The sequence below is a fragment of the Salarias fasciatus genome, chromosome 22 (assembly GCF_902148845.1).
Source record: "Salarias fasciatus chromosome 22, fSalaFa1.1, whole genome shotgun sequence".
NCBI classification, from domain to species: domain Eukaryota; kingdom Metazoa; phylum Chordata; class Actinopteri; order Blenniiformes; family Blenniidae; genus Salarias; species Salarias fasciatus.
The window spans coordinates 26750766-26776410 of record NC_043765.1 but is presented as its reverse complement, the minus strand read 5'-3'; the positions used below and the strand labels follow the sequence as shown (position 1 = coordinate 26776410).

Sequence of the window (25645 nt, the reverse complement as noted above, 5' to 3'; positions counted from 1 at the left end):
TCCAGAAGACTTCAGCATGTGGACGACAAATGTGTTGCTAGCAGAAGAGAATTTCTCAGAGAATCCAAAAAAATATAGAAATAAAAGCTGTTTATTTTAAATAAGACAGTTTAAACATGAGTTTACCAACTTCAATGAGTCGACTGGAATGCGTCATGTCAGAGGCATCAAAAAAGTGACCGATTCTAGAGCCACAGCAGGTTTGATCCACTGGAATCCAACACGACACTTCCAGTTTTCAAAGGATCTGCTGTTAACATCTGGCTGTCAGGCAAACAACGGAACAAAGAAAGACGACGCTGTATTTTTCTCTTGTCGGTCGAACATGTGACGAGACTCTTGGAAGTTTAAGTTTTAGCCAAAATGGACGCATCAGATCGGTTTTATTTCAAAGAAACTCACAGATCGCTCAGATCCTTTCAGATATCCGGTAAAATCTGCTCAGTTCATCACACTTTTTGTTGCATATTTTATGTTGAAATGGCAGAACGCGCACCAGCAGGAACACAATCTGTGATGTGCACACTGACTGCATGATAATCATGCATTTGCTACATATCATGCACACATTGGCAGAACATCTGATTTGCAGATGTTTTCTGAAGGGAGCGACCGGCTGAGATGTAGTCAGTTCACATCTGTGTCGTAGTCTGTTGGATCCAAACTAAAGGCTTCCGATGGGTGGAACGTGACGCCAGCAGACGTGAAAGTGGGGGCGAGTGTGAAAACGGAGGCTGCTGAACCCGAAACGATGTGGACGTCGGTGCTTTCTGAGAATCCTGGAGGCATGTGTCCAGCCACTCGCCCCTTCAGTGCCAGCTGCCGGGGATTCGTCACCTGAATGAAATCAAAGCCCTGGCAGGAAGCTAATCCTCACTCTGTGTGTGTGTGTGTGTGTGTGTGTGTGTGTGTGTGTGTGTGTGTGCGTGCGTCCGGAGGCTCGGCCTAGGCTGCCAAAACGGTAATGGAATCTGGCCGTAGCCCGGGCTCCGCATGGCCAATCTGAACCGGCTCCAGGATTTCACTGTTTACCCACACATGAGCCCCATCAGACCCCACAACCCGCCACCCCCCCAACTCCACCCCCCACCCCCCACCCAACCACCCACCACCACCGCCTTCAGACAGAGGAGGAGGGTTCACCGTCCTCCAGCAGCTCAGTTAGCCTCGGAGGTGATTTACAGGCGTCCATTAGCTCTTCTTAAAACAGCATTAGGGTTTATTTTTCTTCTCTCGCCGCTGAACACCCCCCCAACACCCCCCCCCCCCCCCCCCCCCCCCCGCCCCCACCCCCACCCACCCTGCTCTGCCTCCCACATTAAGGTCCAGAGCTTGAAGGTGAGAGCTGCTGAAGGAGCAGACCACAAAAAGGGCACATTAAGAATTCAACAGCCAAGTGAGGACACATCAGCTGGAAAGCCAACGGAGGCGCGCACGTGGACAATTACCCGGAGATTTACTGCCGCGGTCCTGCAGGAGGGGGGCGGGGGGGCGCGGGGGAAACGGGAGCTTTGGGGGTCCGACCTTGCCAACGTGGGCACCGGATATCAGGGTAGGAAGCCAGCGTGGCGGGAATGGCCCCCACGGGCGCCATCGCGCTGCATCTGCCGCTCAGGTCACCTGCGATCGGCTCGCCGCGACGACGATACCTTGAAACTTTTTTTGTGGGTAATTAATCTCGTCAAGGGCAGACGTGCGCGTGGCCAAGACAGCTGAGGCAAGAGTTCTCGCATGGAGGGACGAGACGGGGGCTCAGGAGGCCCAAAAAACTCCAGAAATAGACGGGGGAGCTGCAACACCAAAGACTAAACGCCGAAGCAAAAGACACAGCACCAATGCAAAAGACACAACACTAATGCAAAAAACAACACCAATGTAAAAGACAACGCTAATGCAAAAGACACAGCAGCAATGCAAAAGACACAACGCTAATACAAAAGAAACGCCAATGCAAAACACAGCACCAGTGCAAAAGACAACGCCGGAGTAAAAGACAACACCAATGCAAAAGACACACCAATGCAAAAGAGACAACACCAATACAAAAGACAACAGAAAGAGTAAACACTGGTGTTTTATCTTTTTCCTTCAGGAGGTGGCTTTTGTATTTATGTACTTTTGTATTTGTGTTTCAGCTTTGAGAAGTGTGTGACTTCTGCAGGATTTGAGGCTTTTACACTCATCCCGTGACTTTGGTGTTGACACTGCAGCTTTATTGTTTGTGCTGTGGATCATGCACTGCCTGGGACTTGTCATACTGCACTTGCTTTTGTATTAATGTTTTCGCTTTTCCAAGGTTTTGTGTGACATTTGCAGGTTTCCTGGCATTTTCCAAGCTTTTTCAATATATGTTGTTAATGTTCTATTTGTGTTGTGACTTTTGCAGTTGGTGTAACTTTTGCAGGTTTCGTGTTTTTTGTTTTTTTTTTTCCAGTGTGCTGTGACTTTTGCAGGTTCTGTCACTCTTTCAATCATGTTAAGTCTGTTTGGTGCTGTGACTTTTGCATTCATCGTTTGTACTTCAGTCATGTTCCAGCTGTTTTATCCAAGTTGTGACTTCTTATGTTGCGGCTTCCCCCCCGTCTTGCTGTTTCTGCAGCAGTGTCCCGACTTTTGCCTCGCAGTGAAGCCCTGATGTAGGAAAAAAAAAACCAACCCTCCGATTCCCACGCCTGCTGCGGCTGTGCCTGCTGCCTGGAACACATTACATTACGGAGTGATTTCTCTTTTAAGAGGCAGCCCGAGGTGTGTGTTACAGCGAGTGTGTGAGCCGTGTGCGGCCCCGCCCCGCCCGCTGCACTCATTGATTCGGCGGCGCTGCAGTTTAGAAAAGCAGCGGCTGGATATGAGAAATGGAAAATAAACAGAGGGAGGCGAGCGGGAGCTGAGGGGAGCTCCGCGGGAGCTCGCCAGCACGCCGAGGCAGCTCCGGAATACAGATCTGTGGTTCTAAGTCCCAAAACTACCCACAGAAACACTTAGTGGAAAAATCAAACGCTGCACTGTAAGCTCTTCTGGTTAACCCTTTCCTCTCCGTTTAATGCCGACACATCCAGCTCGGAGAGCAGCTGACAGAAAATACAGAAGACGACGGCTGAGGTTTTGATCAATTTGACGAGTCGATCCAGCAGAGAACTGCTGGAGAGAAGTTTTAACAGGCCTGAGAAACCCGTGGAGGAGGCTCGTCAGCAGCAAATTAGCTTCCAAATGAACAAAACCCAGACAGTGCAGGTGCAGAACATTTTAGATTCTCTTAAAAACGACACGATTTGCTGCCTTTTTATTGAAAGTTTTGCAGGAAGTCGCATATCTAATCTACCGTCTGTAAAAATGAGACACGTTGCGACAATTAGCAAAAGCATCAGCCCAGAGTCCGTCCAGAACCAACAGCGGGGGCCTTTCCTGCTGCTTCAGCTGGGAAACTGTTGGTTTAACCTCACTTTGTGCTCGTCCAGTGATTTGCGCCGTGTCCTCCGGGGGCGATTTAGTCTGCAGACGAGAAGATCTCTGCAGCCGTTCCACCATTACAGTGACTTTTCCTCCTCCAATGACTTCAAAACGCGTCCCGGGAATGTGTTCAGTGCAAAAGGAATTCAACAGATCTTAAAGAAAATTGTCAGAATGAGGCTCTGTTTGTGATTTTGTGCAGGAACACGGAGGACGACTAAATCAGGACTCAACAGTACTTCCTTCCCTGAAGGAACAGGCGGTGTCTGGCTGCTGATGCCAGTTTAAGGTACCAGCGAAGAGCCACATTTCTCACTTTCTTAAGCACACGGCCTTCAAAAACTGCCCTGGGAAAAAAAACTAAATCTTCTCTAATGGAAATGGAAAAAGAATTCTAGTTCCAGAAGGTTCTGGTGTGAAGAGAGACGGTGCTGACGACAGAAAACAGTCAGAAATGTGGAATTTGAACCATCCAACATTTTGAAGTTGAGGTGCTAAAGGGAAGGTCAGTCCCAGCTCCTCCTCCTGCTGAACCGTCCAGAACAGAGACGCCACAGGACGAGATCTGGAACACTGCCAAGCTTCAAATGAAGAATCTAATCCCCATAATGCATCTGTACTGATGGAAAAACTATGTCCCATAATGCCCCTGGACTGATGGAAAAACAATGTCCCATAATGCACCTGTACTGGATGAAAAAAAAAAAAACAATGCTCCATAATGCACCTGGACCAAATGAAAAACCAATGTCCCATAATGCACCTGCACTGGATGTAAAACAATGTCCCAATGACAGTAAAATGACTCTTCTCTTTGAACCACTTGTTCACCATAACCCTAATTCTGCTATTAATCATTGGCAGCCTTCCATTAATTAATCACAATTAATGCAATTAAAATCAGTTGTTGCTTGAAATGTATTGTTTTCATGTTTTTTTTTAATGCGCCAGGGACGGAGAGCACGTACCCATAAACACATGCATCCTGCTTCCACTGACTCTCAGTGGAAGCAGTCTGGTTAACTCTGGCATCGTACTGACCCTAAACCCTGCTTCAGCTGCTCCTTATCCACGGACTCAGCATGAACCCGACAAAAAGCGATTGTAGTTACTGAATCGAATCCAACAGAAAAGGCTGGAAAATTGCAGAGAGAGAGAATACATTTGTCTTTCAGGCGCCGGTAATTGAGCTTAATAGAAAGAAAAACCCAGCGTTCAGCAGCAGTGCGGACCGGGCGCTTTATCTGCCGGTTTTTTCCCGAGGCCACACATTTCTGCTGCGCTATCGGCCTCGGGTATGCATGCCGAGCGTCGACGGCGGAGCGCAGCTTCGCCTTATCTCCTCTCTCTCTCCAGACCGGTCGGTCCACTTCAGCTGTAACAACACGGGCAGATTAGAAGAAGAAAGGAAGATGTAGGGACTCGCGCTGTTCGCCGTCCACTTTATCGCGACGATGACAAGAAAATCTGGCTCCTGAAACCACCTCAGATCCACAGGGCAGAGCCGCCCGTCCTCCAGGGGAGAGCGGGATCACTACGCCGTGTTTACGCCGACAACATCTCACTTTGTGTAATCGAGCCTCGATAAGGCGGCTTCTGAAGGGAAACACACTTCAGCCGGCTCCTCACGGCGCTCAGAGTGTGTGAGGAGGAAGAAATCAGGGATCCAGAGTCAGCTGCTGATGCTGAGAGAGAGAGTCTTTTTACCCAGTTTATCTAAACAATGAAAACAAAGTCCACATGTTGAGGAACTGTTGTCTTCAAAGAACAAAGTCTGGTCCACCGAGCCTGGTTCTACAGGAAGTCTCCTCTGAGTCCGGTTCTACAGGAAGTCTCCTCTGAGCCTGGTTCTACAGGAAGTCTCCTCTGAGCCTGGTTCTACAGGAAGTCTCCTCTGAGTCTGGTTCTACAGGAAGTCTCCTCTGAGTCTGGTTCTGCAGGAAGTCTCCTCTGAGTCTGGTTCTGCAGGAAGTCTCCTCTGAGTCTGGTTCTACAGGAAGTCTGGTTCTACAGGAAGTCTCCTCTGAGTCCGGTTCTACAGGAAGTCTCCTCTGAGCCTGGTTCTACAGGAAGTCTCCTCTGAGTCTGGTTCTACAGGAAGTCTGGTTCTACAGGAAGTCTGGTTCTACAGGAAGTCTGGTTCTACAGGAAGTCTCCTCTGAGCCTGGTTCTACAGGTTTCTTCCTGATAAAGTTTTCCTTTAATTCATCTTTTCAGGTAAAATTCTTGGTTTTAAAGAACCTTTAAAGAACTGTGTTGTATTTCATGCTGTAGAGATTAATCGAAACTGAAGTTCAACACTACTTCCTATTATCTGACAGCGACATGTCTCGCTCTTCTTCTTTTCCTGCTTAAATGAAACATTTCTGAAACAGAAGCGTTTCTTTCTTCAGATCTCAGCTTCTTTCTTGAGCAGTATTTTGGCTTCCTCGGTATCATCATGCTCTATTTTTGAAAGCCATCCTCACTTACTCTGAAAGTACTTGAGAAAACAGCAGTTTGAGAACATTTGTCAGCACGTTTACAAAAAACACCGCCGGGTTTCTGCAGGAACATCTCAGCTTCAGAGGCCGAAACACCTTGAGGTGACAGCTAACAAGTGTGTGTTTGTGGACTGTGGTTATCCTCCAAAGTGAAGCAGCACGAAGCTGGAGACCTGCCAGAAAGCCCTCATCTGGCGGCTTTCGCTCGGCGTTTAAACGATCGTACGGTTAACATCGCGCACCGCCTGTGTTCGTCAGTCTCCCTCCGGGAGGCCGCGACCTTTCCGCGACACGTCCTGAAAAGCAAATCTGTGTCAGGTGAGTGAGAGTGACATGAATGGAGCTTCCTCTCTGAGCGCAGGGCAGGATGTGGTCCAGGTGTGTGCAGATGTGGTCTGAGCTGCTGACGCTACGCTGCTGCTCACACTTGACTTTAATGCTCATTAAGAGCATGAAGCTTCATCAGAATCCGAAATTCACACAAACGAAAAGCAGCAATAGAGGGAAGTGCGGTTCCGAATTTGTCCATTAGAGGTCAGGTCGTTTGGGAAATGCAGATTCTGGTGTAAATTAGGGGAAAGAGAAAGAGCACTGTGATTTGGGAGGAAGTGTCTCAAAGCACAAAGACACTACCATCATCTGCGTAAGTGTTTGTATTGACCATAATATCTCAGAGGAAATCAACAAAACAGAGGAAATCATTACAATCCATGGGAAATTCCTCAGATGTAGGGGAAAAAATAATATCAGAATGTCTAAGAAGAAATGATAATAACAGAGTTGGCGATAATATTTAAGAAATTAATAGCATAGAAAAATCACAAAAAATATATATAAATAGAGACAAGAAAATAGAAGGAATGACTACAATAAAAACAATGAAACTAGAATAAACAGGAAATGACTGCAGTATAGAGGAAATAACAATGATGGGAATAACTACAACATAGAGAAAATGAGCAGATGGAGGAAGTTATAAGAAATACAGAGGAAATGACCAGAACATAGAAAAAGAGACAAGAATATCGGGAAAATGACAAAATGACTGATGAAGTTGAAATATAGAGGAAATGATTAGAATATAAAGACAGAAATGAGAACAAATGGCTAGAGTGTAGAGGAGATTACAAGACAATGGAGGAAATGACAAAAATATTGAGATGACTAAAGACGAAATGACAACAACAGAAAAAAAATGACAAGACGATGGAGGAAGTTATAAGAATATAAAGGAAATGACTATAAAATAGAGGACATTGCAAGATAATAGAGGAAGTTAAAAGACTATAGAGGAAATGACTAAAGAGAAAATGACAACAATATAGAAAAAAATGACAAGATGGTAGAGGCAGTTATAAGACTATAGACACAATGACTAAAAAGAAAATTGACCAGAATGTAGACAAAGAGACCACAATATAGAGGAAATGACCAGAGTATCAAGAAAATTACAAGAATACAGAGGAAATGGCTCAAGATCAAATGACCAGAATCTAGAAGAAGAGACTTGATTAAAGAGGAAATGACTGGAAAATAGAGGAATTTACAAGAATAGAGAGGAAATTACTTGAATAAAAAAAGAAATGACTGGAATATGGAGGCAATGACAAACAGAAAGTGAAAGTTAATTGATTATAGAAGCAATAAGCATTAAATGTAAACAAACAGGCCGTCATGTCCTGTTTTCTCTGGAAATGCTGACTGAACTGGACCTCCGTCCTTCTTTTCTTGGTGGCGGACACACCGGTCCTCCTCCAGGTATGAACGCTATGAGAAGGCGTCACACTGCAGTTGAGTTCCTCTGGTTTCTCCTCACACTGCTGAGATGTCCTCGGCCACGATGGCGTCTCTGGCGTCTGTGCTGGAGAACGGGCGTCCTGTCAGATCCGGGTATCGTCCCGGGGGATGGGGATGCGGTGGAGACGGACCCATCTGCTCAGCAGAGGAATCAGAGGAGGAACTCCCAGATTTCTGCAGCCCCCCTGCTGGGAGCAGACGCTCTGGAAATACTAATGATTCACCTTCTCTGCAACTCGGCCCGCCTCGCCGCCAAGCGCCGTTTTTGAATTTTCACACCTTCTTACATCTCAGCATCAGCACCGTCTCTCTTCACAGCGGGGAAACAAATGTATTTATGGATCCTCTCCCGTCTCTTCACCTCAAACTTATCTGGGAGTTGTACTTTCTAGAAGCTACGTTACAGTGATTATTGTCATTTCGGGTAACCGAGTCCGAGTAACTCAACTCAACTTTGTTTCTGCAGCTCGTTAAGTGTTTAATACCTCGATTCACGGAAAAAGCTCTGTCCCCTCCGTGCTCGGTTTAGACATCGGTACCCCCAGGAGCAGCTGGTCAAGCAGCAAACTGAAGATTGGGCTGAATAGTCTTAATATTCCATAAAAAAATGTTTCTTTTTTCACTTAATTCCAGATTCATGATGGATACTTTGGTGTGAATCTTCGTCATTTGTCTTCTCTGTTACTGCAGTTCACTACAGGAAGTGCTGGGGGCAGTATTTCTTGCGAGAGAGAAGAAGAACGCTAACTATGGTGGAACAAACAGACGAAAAGCTCATATTCCACTCAATACGTTGAGGTCCGGGACGCCAGGCGTAAAGAATGGCCCTCGTTCAAGTCAATGGCTGATTTTCCACCTGATGCTCTGATAAAAACGATAAGAATATGTTTCCAAAGTTCGGCATCATTTCACTGAAATAAACCAGCGAAACACGTTCATCGTAGCTCAGCAGCCACAAACACATCTTCAAGTACCACGCAGAAAAGGTGCTTGAAATGAAAAAGATAATCGTGACAAATCAATAAACAATAAAATAATCATTAGTTGAAGCTCTCAACCTTCACCCTCTGGTTTAATTCATTTCTTGCATTCTTAAGTTTATCCGTATTTTAAGTGACTTATCTGTGTTACTACATTTGGATGGGTAAGAAGAACCACAAGCCACGTGTTTGACCTCACTGCTGGAGAACATTCAGCTTGTTTTTAAATCCATTACAATGCAGGCATCAGGTCTTAGATATTTGTTTCAGCACTCAAAAAGAGAAAATACCATGTTTGTCGGTTTAATGGTGAGATTCTTCACGTGGACCAATTCACCAACAATCCCCTGGACTTGCTCCAAACGTACAATTCAAGTAATAAAGCGTTCCGGGCGGAGAGTTTCAGTGAAGGTTAGGCACTTCTCTGAGGTCTGCGGTGAAATATCCTCGCTATCCTCCATCAGCAGTAGAACGACAGTGGAAGAGAAGTTGTGGTATTTCCCAGCTGCAGACCACGTACCCCGTACCGTTTCCTGTTCGCTCCGAGTCACAGCGAGCGCCTGACCCCGACACGATCCCGCTGGTCATAATGACTCCTGCCCAGACAGGACGCATCGCCCGGATCCCTTCCACATCCCTTTATGCGAGCGCATATGGCTTTCAGCTTGAGAAACGAGTGGCTGGTTGAGCAGCTGCTGCGGCCACAAGCTGGTTGATTCACTGCAGGAGCTTTAATAATGACAACCTGGAGCTCCTCGCGTTTGACCAGATCCGATCTGATTAAAGACCGACCCACCGAGGCAGGCGAGCCGGACTGGACCGCTTCTCTTGACTTGATCTGTTACGTTTATGAATGAAATACATTTGGTTTTGATAGATATTTGCTTGGTGCTTCCCCTCATTGATCTGCCAGGTTCTTATAACGATGAATATCTGAGTGACGTGACATTTGATCTGCGGTTGTCTTTTTCCCAGGATCACCTGCCATATCCCATCTCACATGTTCTAGAGAGAACGAGAAGACGCGTCGATACTCGATGTGTGTTTATGCAAAACGCTGAACTGTGATTTTCCAGAGCCGCGCTGCGGGCAGACCGAAGACGAGCCCGACGCCTCGGCGCTGTTTGTGAGTTCTCTATTTGTTACACAGCAGCAGTAATCCCAAAGCAAGCTGCCTGTGTGCTGCTACCCACTTGTAGGAATTTAACAGACACAGATTCAAAGAACCGCTCCGCACGTCTGAGACGAGGACATTTCCGTGTCTCAGGCTGGCCTGTAGCTCGCCGCCATCAACTGGAAAATAAATACTGCCGAGTCTCACGTGGTTTCCACCGGTCCTTCTGCGACATCTCGAGCGTAGCGGTGAACGACTGGAGCACAGCTTGAACCGAGAACGTCCAGGGTGAAGGGGCTACGTAGAGGCTACGCACTGCATCATGGGTACTGCAGACACAGTGCTGTATAGATCAGCGCTGCGCTGTGGTGACCCTTCATTAGCTTCTCGTTGGATTTGTGCATTTAATTTGACTACTTTTCATGAAGAGCTTTCACATATTTGTACAAACTACAGGGAAACATTTAGATTGTGACTGTTTTCAGCTTCGCTGGTCTGATAAAAAGAACGACTCTGACACCCCTGTTCTAGATCTAGAGGTACTAAACCTCTTGAACACTGCGTCTTTATAAAAAGGCTGTGGACCTCCTCTCCGATCTCCAGTTGGCCAAAAACCTACAGTGAAGCCACCAGATTGTCTGATTTTTGGAATCAACGATGCCTCTTTGACCTTTGCTGGTGTCAAATTCCGGCCTCTCACAGCTGCCTTGCTGCTGTTTCAGCAGCTGAAATGGGCCAATCAGACGTCGCTGCGTTACCTCTGGCCTGGACCTTGGAAGTCGCTGCTGCTGGATGTTGCGGAGCAGGAGAAAACGCCCCCTTTAGCAAGGCATTCCAAGGGTAAACTCATGGCAGCTTGAAGGACTCTGACTGGGGGTGTTTTCAACATGGCTGCACACGACCTGACATTGATGCTTTCATGGCACTTTTAAGATTTTTGGCCGGATTTACCGTCTGTTGGATGAAGTCCGGTTGGTCTTGTGAATGAAATACACTGTCATAATTTATTCATACTGTGGCGGCGGCTGTGGCGCATTTGGTTTTTTATTAATAAAATCTAATCTGACCTCGAGGGTGAAATCAGTCACTTCGTGGTCTGAGCCACTTCACCTTTGGTTTCATGGACTTCAAAAGAAGTTTAAAATGAACCTTAAAGAATTGAAGTCCTTGGACCGTAGTTGTTGCGGCAACCTCTTATTAGTTGTGACGTGGCGTGTAGCCAATCAGACGGTTCATGTGGTTCTCCAGAGCCAATCAGCAATCGGCTTTAAAATATCGGGCTGAACCAAAATGACTCACACTGACAGTGAATCCGTGCGGAGCGTCACCTTCAGGGCGTCTTCTAAACGCCTTTGGATCAAACTTTCTACTCCCTTCTTGGCTGGGACGCACGGCACACTCAGTTGGCTGCAGGATTTATCTCCTCTGCAGTAAAAGCTCCTTTTCTCGGCTGGTTTACAGCAGCTGAAGAAGAGCTGACGGGCAGCAGGGAGTCAATAACACTCTCCACCAATCTCTCCTCCGTCAGTCACCGTGGGCAAAGAGGGGCCGATGCTGTTCACGCCGTTCTCTTTACCGACGTCTTTAAATCTGAAGAAACCTCTCCGTGACACAGATATGAGGCACGGCGCTCGTGACTTTGATGAATTGCTCTTTTCACAGTTAGCGAGAGACACGACGGTCACAAACACAAAGCTGGAGAAGTACCGTGTGGGGAAATCGCTGCGGGGAAGACTGTACGCCTCGCCAACAGCCGGACGGCGTCTCGTCTGTCTTTTACAAGCAAACACTCGTCTCTTGAAACCAAGTCAGTAATCTTAGACTTTTATTTAACCATTTTTCTGTCTGTACTTGTGAAATCCACCCTGAGAGCGCTCAAATATAAACTCTGGCTGGATGGAGAGCGAACAACTCCACAGATCGGGAAACACAAGAGATTCATTTTTACTACGTAGCTTAAAGATCGTTATTCGCTCTTATGAACACGTGAAACGGCAGTACTGCGTCTCCTCGCTGGATTCTTTTAAGGCTGTATGTCTGATTGATCCATCAACACCCGTCTGATCAAAACAGACTTTTCTGCTAATGATCAAGGAAACATCAGAATGGATGCTTTTTAACTCAACCCAAGATTCATCACTAACTCAACAAGGTCTCGTAAATCCACCAAAACATTAGAGAGAAAATATTACGCTAAATTCAGTATTATTGAGGTTGTTTAAGGATCCCAACAGAGTAGTTTGAGCGATACCAGACTAAGAAACTGGAATGTTTGGCTTAATATTACCTTTTCTGTTTTCTTCACCTCTGAAAACATCTGGACTTCCTCTCTCTTCCTCGTTAAAACTGTCATCACCGACTGCGATGCTGCTGGCCTCCATACTGACAAACTTCATTCAAGAGAAGGCGGAAGGCTCGTCAACATTGGCAATCGGTGATTGGCTGTGGCGTTCCGAAGGCCAATGAATGATCACAAACATTTAGAACCAACAGAACACCTGGAACACTACTTTGTCTAAAAATAGCTAAATCAATCGCTCACGGCTGAAGAAAAGACCAACGTGTTGCAGAAAATGTCTCTTTGACTGCATTTATGAAGCCTTTAAAAGTCTGAGAAGTCATAATAGCCCCATTTACTGCCAGTTGGACGGTAATGAAGCCTCCAGTCCTGCTTGAATCACGTCTACTTCGTGCCAGGGAGGTTTTAAGAGTCCGGCGAGAAGGGAAAGTGCCATCTTTTTCCCTCCACCCCTTTGGATTCCACATTGTTTCCCCCTGAGTCAGTGGGGGATTCTCATCCAAACGCTGCCAGGATGAGCTTGAAAGGATATGGTAATTATAGAAAACACACACACACGACACGCAATCGGAGCTAGCAAGGCCGACTGCTAATGCAATGCGTCTGATGGAGGGGTGCTATTTACATACCCTTCCAGAGCGCTTGTCACATTCAATTAATTACTCTCTGGAAGGGCGACAGCGATGATTAAAAAGAAAAAGAATCCAAAAATCCGCCGTCTCCTTTTAAAAGCGAAGCCAAATGATGTCTAAAACAAGCCATCGAGCTACAAGTTAAAGGTTCTCTTGGTTTCTATTTCCCTGGAGGGATTAGCGCCTCTTTTTTTCTTCGAACGAGCGAAGGGGAATGTTAAAAAAAAGGGAAAAGGAAAAGAGAGGGTGTTTGCTCGCAGCGCCGGGCTGTGATCATGAGCCGCGCTTTATGCTTCTGGCATGGGAGGGATGAAGACGGAGAGTAATGAGCTGCATCACGGCGTCCGTCCGCGAGCCCTCGTCGCATCAATTAGCAGGTGGAGGGAAGGCGGCTGGCGGGAAGCTTTTGTCTGAAACCGGAGGAACGGGAAGGTGGTGCCTGTGCGACGCCTGACGGTGTTTAATGTTCATGATGTGCCGAACGTCTACATCCCCGAGGAGCGTTCAGGACCTGATTGTTCTGGTAAACTCAAATCACATCAGGAGGAAGATGCTCTTTATGCAGGAAAAAAAACAGATAAATGAACAATAGACGGGTAACCGTTTCTCTCGGCTGCTAATGCTAATCACAGCTAATGCTAATGAGGCATTGTTCATGTTTGTGTCTTGAGGACTGACACTGTTCAGGGTGAATGAGGCTCTTCCCCAGTAAACAGGAGGTCAGTCAAAGAGTAACTGATGGGAAAACTGCTGTGGCTAATGCTAAAGCTAGCAGTCAAGTCAAGGCAAGCATGAGCCGTCTTCTCACTTCAGATGCTAAACCTGTTTTGTGATTCATTTGGAGGGAAAAGTCGCCAAAAGGCTATTTTTATGATAAAAGATGAAGATAGTTTCTATTTTCTCTGGGGAAAAACATCACATTAGGAAAAGTCCTGATTTCATCCACAGGCAAGTGAAGTCGATACGACTGATCAGCCACTTTCATTCATGTAAAACACCACTAAACATACGCATGGCATCGAAGTAAATAACTTAAGGCTTGGTTGGATATGTTTGTATTTAGGTGCTTCTCTGTTGTATTTATAATATCGTATTAAAAATCTGGTTTTGATCGCAGATGCTGGGCAGTTCATGAAAAAGGTAGAGGAGTTACTGTTCAACTAACAGCGAATGAAAAGTAACTAGTTATTTCAGAGAGTAACTATTGAATCACATTAATGTGTAGATAATAAGACCATGTAGGTCAGCCTGTGAACTGCTGTTTTAGTCGAGATCAACTAATCTGAGACCGAGCCAAAACCAAGACCAAGACATCCCAAGATCAAAACAAGACCAAGAGTTTCAGGGACCGAGATCGAGTCAAGACCAAGACCACAGCATCCCGAGATGGTCCTGAGACCAAGACCAGACTTTATGGGTCTAAGACCATCTCGTGAAGAAAGACCAGAGCACCCCAAGAGCACACCAAGACCAAGACCTTTAGGGGCTGAAACTAAGTCAAGGCCAAGACCAGAGCATCCCAAGACCCAAGACAAGACCGAGAGTTTTAGGGACTGAGACCAAGTCAAATCCAAGATGAAGCGCTACTCCTCAAGTAAACAATAGTTTAGCACAGCAGCGTCTGCTAACAGCAGCTCTGCGACAGACGAGAGTAACGAGAACATTGAAACTTCAGGAGCTACGGCGCTGGATTCAGATCAGCCCTTTCCAGACCACGACTGCAGGACGACAGTGACAGGCTGTAATCATTCTAACACTCCATAGCAGATCGATCCTGACACGTTCCATCTGTGCGTTCGCGGGATGCGAGGACTCTGCGGAGTCCCTCCTGCCGAGCACCGGGCGGAGCGGCGCGACGAGGCAAAGCGTTCGGCTGGCGGACTTGTTGGCTAAAAATATGTGGAGTGACTGAACCCACAGCTGCTCAGCCTCCAGGCCTGAGAGCGAGCATGCATCACTGAACCCCCCCCCCCTCCCCTCCCCTCTCAGCCCTGCAGGAAATGCCTGAACTTCACAGACACGCTGCGTGAAGACGTTTAGGTCGTCTCTCCAGAAAAGTCTCAGAAAGCCTGAGAAGAAAGACAAACGCAGGCTCGAATGGAGAGAAAAACCCCAAACCCGGAACCCCGCGGACGGGCTCTTACCTGCAGTTGGGTGGAGGGTCCAGGGTGATCTCTGCCAGCTCCTTCTGGATCCTGGAAGGAGAGGAGAGGGGTCTGCGTTATTACCGCCTCCATAAATCCAGCCTCGTGGAATCAATCTGCAAATGTACACACTGAACAGCTCATTGATTTTCTAATGAGCTCCAGAGCGCCGTGATGGAGCACCAGAATCAGGGCCTGTCACGCCGGATCAACACGGCGACGGATGGCTGAACGTCTGAATCTGCCTCCTCTCCACACGCATGTGTAAACTGATATCGATGTCAAAGGGTGGATAAAGGAATCATATCTGCTGGATCAGAGGGAATTAGTCCAGCTGCTGATCAGGGAGACGTCTCCAGCCTCACAGGCCGGCTCGGAGGAGTTGGTACCAGCAGCTGGTTACTGCAGCATTCACGGTGCCAGCAGGCTGCAATACAGCAGCCAGCCACCAGGCGGAGCTACAGAGCAGGACGGGATAGTCCGGATGAGGAAATCGTGATATTAAACCGAAGCTGTGAGAAACTAATGTCAAGGTTGACTCAATGAACCTAAAGGTAACCTGCTCCACCCACACAAAGCATCGCTTTAACCTGCTCCACCCAAATTAAGCTACACTTTAACCTGCTCCACCCACCACTGCTTCTCCCCCACTGGGCTGAAAGGTGTAAAGTTAACAGGGTTCTGAGTCTGAACACTCCGAGCTGGATTCTAACCTCTGGAGCGAAGCGGAGTCAGACAGTTACTGGAGACTGACGATCGGCTTTAAATTACTTTAAACACTCTGAATTTATTTTGCTCTAAAATGAAAAGGACTTCTAGAACTATTATGAAGTTAGACACCATCATCAGCATGAGTTATTTCTGCTCAAAGAGAAAAGCAAATGGAAACATTTAACCAAAAAAATAAAACCAAAAACTGCGTTTCCAATCACAAGCCTTGTCTCACTGCGTTACACAGTCCAGTCGTATCCTGATCAGCGGCTATAAACCAGGCCTTGCCCCGCGGCTGCCAACAGCAAAGCCCCGCTAGAAAAGCCATGGTAAAAGGTGATAAAAGTAACACCGCGTCTGAGAAAAGTGTCAGAACCAGGAGGTCAGGGTAACCTTAACCATCCTCCAGTCATCAGCGTGCAGGATTCAAAGAGACTTAAGAGGGATACCCTGAGAACGCATTGCCCCGTGCAGCCAGGAGAACAGAGAGGTGGCCCCCCGCCGGAGCGGACATGTTCGCCAAGTCTTTCCATGTTGTGGGAGGAAACACGAGCTGGGGACTGATCCAGATTCAGGGCGCCGAGTGCGACTGTTCCTGCTGTTCGGGTGAGGTATCTGACGGACGGACGCGAGGGTCAACGAGGACGACGCGGATCCAGAGAGCGCCGAGCGACAAACACCCCTCCAGCAGGAATGAGCAATGAATGCATCACGCCGAGTCGGGTCGCGTCATCCCTGCCTCTCCTCAGCTGGCGGCACGGCGCTGGAACGGCGGCGGAGGATCGTGGGTAAATATTAATGCAAAACGTATCAAAAGGCCTCGACTATCTTTAGATCTGGAGTTAAAGAAAGCTTCTGTAACATCGTCTGTCGCTGCGGAGCGGTAGAAGCAACACTGGTAACTATCACCTTGGACCAGGACCAGGCCATCAGGAGGTCTTGGGAGTCCAGAGAACTCGTCGTCATGTTCCGTGGCCTGCTGACTGACATTCCTGGAAGTCTTCATCAGGATCACACCGTCTACACACCGAAAGACGTTCAGCTGCCACCGAGCGGATTGGTTGACTAAGCCATTTGTGCTAACGAGTGCCTGAAGGAACTGAAGTGTTGATTAAGTCTATATTGTAAGAAAAGATGTTTGAACCTTTCAGTGACACCTTTTAACATCTATGCGCTGTACTTTCAGGCTCTGTTCACAGAACAATGAGCGGGAATTAGGATATTTCAAGCTACGAGTCACTGAAAACGATCGTCTCTGAAAGCTGCAGCCATCGTGTTAGATGAAGACGTATATACCTGTACCTGTACCTGTATCTGTACCTGCAGGCCTGGACGCTCAGAGCAGACCAGGTTTAATAGAGATTTTATTTTATTTTTTAAACATAGAGGGGAAACATGTTTTTCTAAATACCCGGCTTAGCAGAACCAACCTGAAGACATAATCCGGAGGAAAACAAGACCGTCTTCTCGGTCTCGCTTGGGAAGCTACAATCACCTCGACATATTGATCGATCGGCGCTCTCGTCGGTGACTGGCGGACCGATACGGGTCTGCCGCGCTGTATATCAGCTGTCGGACGGCGGCCTTGTGGCCGTTACACCGACGTTTGGACCATAAAAACCACCGAGGGCGCCGGTTGGTGGAGGAGCCGAGACAGACGGCTTCATCTCCCCCAAATGGATTTTTACTGCTCCCCGCTCTGAACGCTCGTGTATCTTCTTTGTGTTCGGCGTGCCGGGCGGACACATTTTGCGCGGGATTAAATCAGCGACTGCTGCCATTGATCAGGCGGTCTGTTTGTTAGCCGAATGTAAATATAATTTGCTGGTTGCGCGAGGGCGGGAGACGGGTGACAGGCAGTTATTGTCGGCGTGATGGATCGTTTGAGCATCGATTCGCCGGCGGATGAGTGACACCGTGAAGCGGCGCAACGTCTTCCTGCTGAGGGGGGGAAGCCGGTTAAACACACCCAAAGACGAGAGTGTTGGGGAGCTGTGAGAACACTTGAATCGATCAATCAGAGTTTACTGACACAGCACTTCTCATGCTCCGATTCAAAGTTCCTCAGAGGAAGAGGAACACTGATAAGACCGGGCGAGGAAGGACGGAGAGACGAGACGATGTGGGAAAAGTCCAGAGAGAAGAAGGAAATTCATAAAATAAGTTAGAAAATAATGTCAAATGTTTAAATCCGTACCAACTTAAACACATAAACTGCTTTAAAATTCAATAAAGTGACGATTTTATGAGCTCTAAAACACTTTGCGTTGGTTTTTCAACTTTTTAGGAAGAACAGAAAGCAGAAATTTAGAATAATCCAACGAAGAATCTGTTAAAATGTCACCAGTTTGTTTCTGGTTCAAACACTTGGACTTACTTCTCAACAATCCGACTGCATTTAAATTTTATCGTCACATTACGTCATAGATTTGGTCTAAATCTGAGGCGTCATTTACAGTAAGCACATGCAGGAGTACTGAGATCCAGCTGGTGAAATGCCTCTAAAAACTGTATTCCAAACACAAAAACGGGAACATGTGGTGAATTCATCAACAACCTGATTTATTTCCTCCCTGGCGGACACAGGGGTAGAATTAAGTGGCACAAAAATGTCGTGAAAATCAAACTTTTGCAGAATAAGTGCAAAAGAAAGAGTCCTGTCTTTCAGACGGACCAATCATGAAGCAGAAAGACATCGTCGTCGTCGATGTTTGTTCATTTTTACAGCTACAACAAGACCCGAACTGTGGTTTCCCCAGTTGGCACTGCTGCTGTGCCTCGTTTGCCCTGTAGGGGACGCAATGTTTTAGCAACAATCGCGGTTTTAAAGCGTCATTGAGACATGGAACTGAATTCTCACAGCTATTGCTACCTAAGTAGCATTAGCATCAAAGCTAAAGGGACGGATTTGGGCTGAAATCTTATTTTTCTTAGGGCGAAGGTGAATCAATCCATGAGATTCGGGTCAAATGTGAAGATATTAGTAGATGATGTTCACCCAAATAACAGCACTCCTCCTCCTTTTATTTATTTCAACAGCTTTTAAAACACTTAATCTTATTTTTCTTCCCAACTTCAGATTCTGCGCGTGTGGAGCGCCAACGCACAGAAACAGAATTCAGTCATTTGTAAACTTTCCACATTAATGAACCTCATTTGAGATATATTGAGCAGCCCGTGTCTCTACACAGAGCCCTTTAATGTATTCCCGTGTCTTCAGATCAGACCCAGAGTCTGAATTATTTTAATTTTCTGACTTTCTCCCTTTGAAAAAATGTGAATACTAATGTGTCAGAAAGCAAGTTCTTCAAAAAAAGAAGTTGAGAAAGATTTTTTAGAGATGGTTTTGTGAGCCGGGAGGACAAAAGGTGAGCGGTTAAAGGGATCTAAACGGCGGGGAGGCGGGAGCCAGAGAGGAAGAAGACATCTTTTTGAAAAGGAGCCTGTAATACCATCTCCTCGGTTATGGTGTCACTCCGCGCGCCGTGTAATTTCATCTGCAGTATTTCCTGAGGTGGCCAATTTCACCGAGCGGAGCGGGGGGACCTGTTATAGAGAGAGAGAGAGAGACGGGGGGAGGGGAGGGGGGTGTTTCTGATTCCTCCCGCCAGCTCCCGACCCCTTTAACCGAGCGCTCGCCGGCTGCGGCGCTCCGCGGCTCGCTGCGTCCCATAATCCCCGGAGGCGGCTGCACGTGCAGAACCGCCCCGACACCAGCAGAGTCCATATCATGTGAGCAGAGTTTTTATGTTGGGAAAGCTTTGGTGTGTGTGTGTGTGTGATGATTTATTGCTGGCGCTCGCCTGAAAAGCGACTGCTGAACACGGCGCCTGTCAGCCTCCCAATAAAGCGCGAACCCTGGAGGTCCTTATTCTTTATGATGCAGCGATCAGCGGCGATAAGAAGTCGTCTCTGCCTTTTATTTCAAAAGCTGCCAAGCATTAAAACCCTGAGCCCCCCCAAACTCCACCCCCCAAGAGAAATGTTTCTGATTATTAGAGGGGTAACTTTAAGATACAGTGTCGTCAGATTGATTGAAATCTTAAAAGATGGATCAAACGTGATCCAAACCGTTCTGTAGGGGGACAAATCGGCGAGTGTAAACCCATACGCAGATGATGTCAATATCTACGTTCTGAGTTCGTCAATCCGTCCAAGCCTGGTCCAAGTGTTTGGATTGGTATTGGAAAAAGAAGGTCAGGGGCACCACGGCCCCCCATCCACACACGAAGTCACTGCGCCAGAATCAAACATGGCCGCCTCGCCGCACGCTCGTACCTCTTGGCGCTGGTGGAGAGCTTGGCGGCGGTCTTGCTGGAGATCTTGGCCTCCTTCTTCTTGGGCTGGGTCTGGTCCCGCTGCTCGGGGCCCGGCTGCTCCTGGGGGGCCGCCTCCCTCTGCTCGGCGTCCGAGCTCCCCCCGCTGGTGTTGGGACTGTCGTCCGGCCTCGGCTGAACTTCGCTGGACATGCTGACACTGCACAAGGGGAAACAGAGGTCAGCTTGGTTTGTTTCTCGATATTAAAAAATCACTGTGGGCGTGTCACTTTCGGCCACTAAGTGGCGTCTAGATGAAAAGAGGCTTTTCTTCAACCAGTACAGGACAGAGCGGAGCGGAGCGTCGAGCGACACCACAGTATCAGTCGTCCACCCATCTTTTGGACGGTCGATTTCACAAAAGACAAAAGACCTAAAGATTGGCGGACGGCTTTTCCAAAGTCGTCCAAGATGCCCATCTTGAGATCTTTAACCTTGAGATCTTTTACCTTTTCACAGAGAAACCGCGTGGCCAACGCTCTTCTAAAATTGCCTCTGATTTGCTCATTTTGGCCCAGAAATCTGGACACCCTGAAAGGTTTTTGGACACCCTGAACTGCCAAGTTCTGCCTTTAATCTACACACTGTAGTGATTAACCATGGTTAGCATGTAGCATCGCTACCAGACCAACATGGCAGACCGTAGAATTATCAAATAAAAGTGTTTCTGATTCATCTGAGGAGTGAAAAAAGCCTTGCAGTTACGGAATACATCCAGTGCAGATAGTTCAGATCTTTTTCCAAGGTTCCGCGACGCGTCGGACAATATGCTCAATTGCACGAAGTTGACTGGATTCAACAGTGTGTGTGATGAACTGAACTGACGGACCCAGTGGACACGTGCGCTCTGCTGCTTTGGGCCAACGCACCGTCACTTCTTAGCATTTTAGAAAACCTCAGCTGTTATTCTATTGCTCCAGTTCCAGACGTTTTCATGTTTTCGGCTATTTTCAGCAGCTTTAAAAGATTAGATTTGTAATAGTTTTGGGCATTTTTAGCATCTTTGTTGTTTACTTCTTGCACTATTCAGTCACGTTTAGCAAGTCGCTCCATTGATTTGGAGGCAGGGGGTTATTTTGAAGGTTGTGGGGGGTTTGATGTTGATATTTCACCTCTCTTGAGTCGGTGGAGTCGAACACATGATGACTCCACGCGTTCGTTCTCTACATCTACAAGGTCTCGGTTAAATCCAAAGCCCCCCCCACCCCCTACCACTCCCCCCCTCCCTCCACCAGCGGTGCTCATGGCAGCCTGAAGGTGAACGCCTCGATTTCCATTCTGCTGTGGAAAAATGTCCGACACAGGCAGAACAGCAAAGTCACGTCGGACAGGACGGACCGTTCCGCCGGGGAGGAGACGTGGAGGGTCCCATGAGGTGAGGACGATGAAGATGACGGGGGGTGGGGGTGGTGGGGGGGGGGGGTGATGCTTTCTACCTGTCAGGTGAGGACAAACGCTGTGAGGAAGCAGGAAGCTCCACACAGGAGCGACGGCTGGATCACCTTGAGGAAGCAGCCGGGCAGATGTTCTTCTTCCTCTCCCACCCCCCTCCTCCCTCCTCCACCCCCCTCCTCCCTCCTCCACCCCCCCACCCCACTCCCTCAGGCGTCAAACTGTCACAACACCACGACTGGGAACGATCAGGCTTGGACAAGCTTTCCAAACTGTCTTATTGGGTAAAGCTGTGAAGAAAACCCATCCAGGAGAGGATTCAGGATTCAGGACCCCAACCTGATCCCCCCACCTCCCCCACCCAACCGCCCCTCCAGGTGGGGGTTATTTCACTTCACTCTCATCCCGTGTAGATTAAAGTCTTTCCATGAGGAATCCGCTCAGTTAAAAAGGGGGATTCTCACTCTGTTTGAACTCCAGAAGCACAGTTCCACTGCGTCTCCACCTGGACAGGTCGAGAGTCCACGAGGCCCTCACCCACCCCACCGAGGGCAGCTGGAGGGGGGGCCACCTTTAGAACCAGACCCACCAACACGCAGAAAGTATCCACACACACTCCAACCAACGATCTTCAGGAACACGTTACAAAGACAGAGCTATGAAAAGCTCCGTGGATCTCCCGATGGAAGAAATATTCACTTTTACCTCTTTCACACCACACTGGCGTCCGTCCATGGACAGATGCTGGAACTTATTTTATGCCCATTTTTACTATCACAAGGTCTGATTTCAAAACATTCTACTGACAGTTCATCTCTAACGCCATATCTCAAAAATATACAATTATTTTTACAAAATAACTAAATATTCAGCGATTTAAAGGATGAAAGCATCAAAAACAATGTTATTATGAATAAGAAACAGAATTACAACTAAATGACTCGCTTACACTTCTTTAAATTGATTTAAAAATGAAGAAAATATGAGAGTAAGTGCTGCCATGTGCTTCAGCGAGGTAGAAGGAAAAACCTGCACCTCCTGTTAGTTTAATGAGATTATATCTGGAATTCAAGAGACACATTACAGTGATTAAATGTGTTATTTTAGCTGTAATTGAAGACTTCAGCCTGCTCTGAGCGAGAGGCCCTGCTGTAAGGAGGGTTAAAACGTGGATCTGAGGCACTTTAAATGAGAGTTTCTGTAAAATGGGGTTTTTTTTGAATGGACTTTGGTGGAGCTGGAGCAGCGGGGCCCCGGGCTCTCTCCGCCCCGGTCCCTCCCTCCTCTCCCCGGCTGGAGTTCAGCCGCTGCGCGCGGACAAAAAGCCGCTGCGACACGTCTGGATCCGGCAACAAAAGCCCCGCTGGACGGCCCCTCTTCCTCCCCGCGTCCTCCCTTCTTCTTCCTCCCCGGCCAGCGGCGGCGGCGGCGGCGGAGGCAGCAGCGCCGCCGCCCCCTCCCTCCTCCCCGGGCACACAGCGCTCTCAGCCCCGGTTCTGGCCGCAGCGCGGGCTGGGGGCTCCGGCGCCGGTTCCCCGGAGGACCGCGGGGTCCGCTTACCGTTGTGAGCAGGCTGGCCGCGCCGCAGCAGGAGAGACGCCTTCCGATCGCCGCCGTTTGTCCCGATAAATCCGCAGTACAGCGCCGCTCCGTCCGCCGCGTCCCGTCCTCCGCTGCGACTGCTGCCGAATCCAGACTGCACCGCGCGGTGCCGCGCCGCGCGAGCCGCGCCGCTCCGCTCCGCACCGCGCGGCACCGCGCGAAGCGGCGCCGCACTTCCGGTCCAGGAGCCGAAAATAAAAGCGTGAAACCTTTCTCTCTCTTTGTTGTTTACGGTCCGTGTATGCCCTTCCGTCCACAAAATGATATTAAGAAACATACATTGGATGATGATGTGATTTTAATTTTCAAATTCAAAAAATTAAATTGAAATTCAAGGTATTTTTCGTTATCAGGGTCAACAGGATATCAGCAAAACGTAAAAACAAATTGATTTTAATTTTCTCTTCATTAAAAAAAATTAATAAATTGACTATTAGAGACTAGAAATGAAAAAAATTCACATTGTGAAACCGGATGTTGTGAATTTCAAATTAAGAGCACCAATGAGAACCGTGCTTTGTTTCAAGAGCGACAAAAATGCACGAATACTACCTGTGATGGACGTATGGATCCCGGGACAGGACTTCTGAAATAAAACTTTGAATTGTGGCCATAATGTAATATTTTATGGACTGAATTAATGTTTTGTGGCCACTAAATAATAATTTGAAGCCACAAAAAAAAGAACAAAATTTTGGTTTATTCCGTCTTGACCCTGAAAAAAAAACCACAAATCAAATCAAATAACTTTTAATTTTTTTTGTTTCTTGATCTCAATCTTATTGAATGGAAAAGCCAATGACCAAGTCATGCAATGAACTTTTACTCATACTTCTTTAGTATTGTGTGTAAACTTGAAATGTTTTTTTTTTCCGGTTTTAATTCCATGTTTTTTAACGTTATGAGGACTTAATATGTTTCCTTTAATCTTGTTCTTTCCTTTTCACGACATGAACACTACTTCAATTAAAGCCATCAGGTCTCATTGCCTGTTTTTAAATGATTTAATGGACACGTTCTCTTTTATTCCCATGCAGGCCTTCTGCCGTGCGCACTCCCAACTGGCTGCATGCCATCACATGCTCTCATGTCACATTTTGATGAGAGTGTAGACTAACAAGGGAAGTGGAAAAAAAGACCCGTGTGCTTTCATGTGTGTGTGTGTGTGTGTGGTGTGTGTGTGTGTGTGTGTGTGTGTGTGTGTGTGTGTGTGTGTGTGTGTGTGTGTGTGTGTGTGTGTGTGTGTGTGTGTGCTCCGATCCATCTCCACTGAGAGGCGCACATTAAGATTTCAGAGACAATTTCCTGCTTATGAAAGATTCACACCTTCTGGAGCGGTGGATCAGAGAGTGAGACGATCAGGAGAGTGAGACGATCAGGAGAGTGGATCAGAGAGTGAGACGATCAGGAGAGTGAGACGATCAGGACTGTGGATCAGAGAGTGAGACAATCAGGAGAGTGAGACGATCTCAACTGTGGATCAGAGGGTGACATGATCACGATGTGGATCAGAGAGTGAGACAACCAGGAGAGTGAGACGATCACGACTGTGGAACAGAGAGTGAGACTGACTCAGTCATGGATCAGACGTTGGTCCAGTTCAATGGGTGTTTCTTCCCAGTCTGTTTGAAAACAGTCGTCTTAAACGGATCTGTGACGGTCAGTCCTGGTATAGCCTACAGGGTCTGGGCTGAACCTGCTTATTCAGTTTCTGAAACACGAACAAAAGATCTCTGTCTCTGTCTCTTTAGCTTTGTAATCAGCAGTCCCCAGTTTTTTATCTGCTGGATATCTGCTCAGAGTGTTCAAACTGATCCCCTGACCCCCCTGGCTGGGCTCTGCTCCGCCAGCCGGTCTCCACTGGTTGTCGACCACGGAGCTGTTTGTGCGATTTGCAGCCGTCTCGCCTCTCAACTGTTTGCTCTCTCAGTGATTTTATCAAAAAGTCAAAAAACTCTATCTGCTCAGGAGGCTGGGGTCTTTTGGGGTGCAGCGGCCCCTCCTGAAGACTTTCTATGGCTCTGTGGTGGAGTGGTCAGCTGGGGCTGCAGCATCTCAGCTGCTGACAGGAGGAAGCTTGATCGGCTCTGTCCTGGGGTGTCCCCTGGACCCAGTAGGGGTGATGGGAGAAAGGACAGGGTCTCTCACCCCATGCAGGACACCCTGAGGGCCCTGGAGAGTGTGAGTGACAGGTTGCGTCACCCCAGGTGTGTGAAGGAGCGTTACCGCAGGTCTTTCCTCCCTGCTGCCATCAGACTCTATAACCAACACTGCTCCAACTATTTTTCTATTATCTTTTACATATGTGTCTGACTTAAATTTCTAATTAATTCATATTTAATGTTTTTTTTTTATGTATGGTTTGCTGTTTAAATTTTAACATTTCTATTCTAATTAGGTTTCTTTTCTCTGTTTGTTATACTGCTGCTGGAAAACTGAAATTTCCTCCTCTGGGACAAATAAAGGACTTTCAATTCAATTCAATTCAATTCAATTCAATTCAATTCAATTCAATTCAATTCAATTCAATTCAATTCAATTCAGTGGCCAGTGACACAAAGAGTGGATCAAAAAGTGAGTTTATTATATCCTTTTATAGGTTTCTTATTTTATTCATACTGTAATACATTTTAAAAAGAAATTAAATTTTATTCATTGATGTTTCCGAACTGTGCAGAATAAACTATCCGGAACCTTTTGTCGGTTCCGTGTTTCTCTGACGTCGCCT

The 25645-nt window shown here is 47.3% G+C and overlaps 1 protein-coding gene across 1 annotated transcript in view; it reads right to left on the bottom strand.

Annotated features, from left to right (window-relative positions):
• The window catches only part of ube2e1 (ubiquitin-conjugating enzyme E2E 1), a 44780-nt gene extending 21781 nt beyond the window's left edge, over positions 1-22999 (bottom strand). The window contains exons 1-3 of the mRNA XM_030121140.1: positions 22876-22999; positions 19886-20083; positions 14897-14947 (exon numbers count right to left, since the gene is read on the bottom strand). Of these exons, the coding sequence (XP_029977000.1) occupies positions 14897-14947; positions 19886-20076 (242 nt within the window). The 5' untranslated portion in view covers positions 20077-20083; positions 22876-22999. The remainder of the gene's footprint in view (positions 1-14896; positions 14948-19885; positions 20084-22875) is intronic.
• Between the last annotated feature and the right edge of the window lie 2646 nt (positions 23000-25645).